The sequence below is a fragment of the Bison bison genome, unplaced genomic scaffold, assembly GCF_000754665.1.
Source record: "Bison bison bison isolate TAMUID 2011002044 unplaced genomic scaffold, Bison_UMD1.0 scf7180017864057, whole genome shotgun sequence".
Lineage (NCBI taxonomy): Eukaryota > Metazoa > Chordata > Mammalia > Artiodactyla > Bovidae > Bison > Bison bison.
The window spans coordinates 4275279-4278659 of NW_011494629.1; the positions used below are offsets into that span (position 1 = coordinate 4275279).

General features: G+C 42.4%; 1 protein-coding gene across 2 annotated transcripts in view; it reads left to right on the plus strand.

The window, feature by feature from the left end:
- The window catches only part of SLC35D2 (solute carrier family 35 (UDP-GlcNAc/UDP-glucose transporter), member D2), a 57018-nt gene extending 55965 nt beyond the window's left edge, over positions 1–1053 (plus strand). For both annotated transcript variants that reach the window (XM_010836014.1, XM_010836016.1), the window contains one exon: positions 418–1053. In XM_010836014.1, the coding sequence (XP_010834316.1) occupies positions 418–520 (103 nt within the window). In that variant the 3' untranslated portion in view covers positions 521–1053. The remainder of the gene's footprint in view (positions 1–417) is intronic.
- The last annotated feature ends 2328 nt before the right edge of the window (positions 1054–3381 follow it).

Below are 3381 nucleotides of genomic sequence, written 5' to 3' on the forward strand. Positions count from 1 at the left end.
ACTGGAGTTTCAGCTTTAGCATCATTCCTTCCAAAGAAATCCCAGGGCTGATCTCCTGGAGAATGGACTTGTTGGATCTCTTTGCAGTCCAAGGGACTCTCAAGAGTCTTCTCCAACACCACAGTTCAAAAGCATCAATTCTTTGGTGCTCAACCTTCTTCACAGTCCAACTCTCAAATCCATACATGACCACTGGAAAAACCATAGCCTTGACTAGCCGGACCTTTGTTGGCAAAGTAATGTCTCTGCATTAGGCCAACTGCATTGTAAATCAATTATACTTCAACAAAATTTGAAAAAAGAAATAAGTAGCCAAAGTATCAAAAAAATTAGGCTGATTATCTTTATCAAGAGTATAACTGTTGATGGTACCACCTATGGAATTTATTTTTACTGTTGTTTTTTTCCTTCTTTCAGCATGGCAGGAGGCTTGAGATATTCCTTTTTAACTCTAGGCAGCCAGTTAAAGCCTAAACAACCTGTGGATGAAGAAAACATCTCTCAAGATTTGAAGGTCTAGAACCTGGGGCAGAATTGCAGAGTCGCTTGCAGACTGTGGGGAGGGGGTGATATTCCCAGCTGTTTTGGCTGTGGCACTTGCCCTTCTGGTTAAGGCACAACAGGAATGTCTGCAAAATGCAAAGTGAATCTACCTCATGCGCTGCACGAGGAGCCATCATCAACCCTGAGAAACGTACCCGGGCAAAGCCTTACCAGCTGAAAGTGAATCTTTTCAAACAGTTGGTAAAAGGGATCGTTTCCAAGGCACTTGCGGGGCCCACACACCTGTGTACTCTTCCAGGTATCCAAAGTGCTTCAGGGGCAGTCAAAGGCCAATGCTGGTGAGTGTGCTTATCAGCACCTTGGCCTTAATTTCAAAGATCCCAGCCAAAGCAAAGTGCCAATGAGAACATTTTTTTGGTTTAAGCAGACATGTCTTCATTTTAGTAAAATCAACCACTTAACTGCCAGTAAAGTTGTTAGCTTTGATTTGATCTTATATGTTGGTATCTTCACAACCATCAAAGTAAAATAAAAAATAATTTATATGCATGCCTCATACTGTTATGTTATTGTAGGCAGGCAGTAAACAGTAAGTCATTTTATTCAGTCTGCCTTGAAGGGTAATAAATGACTCATGTTGGGAAAAATTACAAAATAACTCAATGGAAAAACAATACTCAGCGTGCTCTGTCAACATTTAAGTAGGTTATATTATTTAAGTAGGTTATATTTCTCTCCTGTTCTCCTCCCAAGTTTGTTCAGGGGACTCTGAAATTCAGATCACATCAACTTTAACCAAGGTATATTTTTTTTTTCCTGGGCTTGCCTGACTTCCCAGACCAATGGTGCGTGGGAAGCAACCTCGGATCAGATGACAGTTCTTATCATCTCCTCCGAGGTGTCTCAGTGGTAAAGAATTCACCTGCCAAAGCAGGAGGCACAGGAGATGTGGGTTCGATCCCTGGGTTAGAAGGATCCTCTGAGGAGGAAATGGTAACCCACTCCAGTATTCCTGCCTGTGAAATCCCATGGACAGAGGAGTCCACTGGGTTGCAGAGTCTGACATGACGGAGCATGCACGCACTGTACGGCACCATTTAGAAATGGACTGTCCTCACAGGGGTTGTGGGCCAAGGTAAGGCCCCACTCTGGGAATCAGGGGCCCTTCTTTTCAGTCTTGTCTTCACTGCTGACTCACTGAGAGCTCCACAAGTCACCTTGCCATGGTTGCCTCCATTTTTTAATCTGTACAATGGAACGATATTCCCAAATCCCTGCCAGCTCTGACTTTCTAAGTTTATAGAAGCTGAACCAGATGGACAGGGCAGCAAATGAAGGAATGATTGTGTTGACATGTTTAATTAAAAAAACTAATTGTAAAATACACATAACATACAATTATCAGCGTAACCATTTCTAAGTGTACAGTTTAGTAGTGTTAAGTATATTGACAGTGTTGTGTAGCCAATCTCCAGAACCTTCTCATCTTGCAAAACCAAAACTCTATACCCATTAGACAATGACTCCCCATTCCTCCCTTTCCCCAGCCCTTGGCAACCACCATTCTGTTTTCTGTCTCTATGAATTTGACTACTATAGATACCGCATAAAAGTAGAATCACACAGTATTTATCTCTCAGCTAGCTTATTTCACTTAGGATAATGTCCTCAAGGTTCATCCATGTTGCAGCATATGTCAGAATTTCCTTTCTTCTTAAGACTGAGTAATGTTCCCTCATATGGATATACCACATTTTGTTTATCTATTCATCTGTCAGTGGACTCTTGGGCTGCTTCTACCTCTTGGCTATTTGTGTATAATGCTGCTATTAACGTGGGTGTACAAATATTTCTTTGAGACCCTGAATTCAGCTCTTGGATGGTAAAAGGAAACCTGTTTCTTCTACACATAAAACACTTCTGACACCAAATGTGTAGGGACTTTCCCTCACATTAAGCAATTCTTCAACTCTCTGGATGCCAACAAGGGGTCCTACAGTTAAATTCTGTCTCCACCCAGATTTCGCACAGACCCCCCAGGTTAAGGGCCCAGTCCCCCAAGATTCCCCCTACTTCAGATGCCAGTCCCAAGTCTCAGGTTGTGACTAGTGCTTCTGACCAACTGACCAGAAAGCTGGAGTCTTCATACCCGCTTCCTTGGGTTCAGTAATTTGCTGGAATGGCTCACAGAGCTCAGGGAAGTGCTTTACTCTCTATTGCCAGTTTATTATAAAGCATTTGACTCAGGAATAGCCAAAGGGAAGAAGTACATAGGACAAGGTATATTGGAAATGGTTTGGAGCTTTCATAACCCCTCCTGGCACATCAATGTGTTGGAAGCTCTCCAAGCCTCAGTAACACAGAGACAGTAACACAGAGACCATTTTGTATTCCCACCAACAGTGAGGGGGTTCCTATTTATTCACATCCTCACTTGTTATTTGCTCTTTTTGGTAGCAGTAGTAGGAGGTGGTGGTGGTTTAGTCGCTAAGTCGTGTCTGACTCTTGTGAACCCATGGACTGTAGCCTGCCGGGCTCCTCTGTTCAATGGGTGTGAAGTGATACTGTAGGTTTGATTTGCATTTCCCTGGTGATTAGTGATGTGGAGTGTCTTCTCATGTGCTGGTTGGCCCTTTGTACATATTCTTTGGAGAAATGTCTGTTCAAATCCTTTGCCCATTTTGAATTGGGTTGTTTGGGTTTTGTTTGTGTTTTTGAATTGTAGGAGTTCCTTATTGTTTCAATTTACTTTTAAAGGCTTCTAGAATATTACCTTGGGGCTCCCAAACAGTGTAACCACCTTTTCTTGCATCATCATCAAATGAAATCCAGGGACCAAAAGTACTAAGACTTGGAAAATGTTAACTTCAACTCATT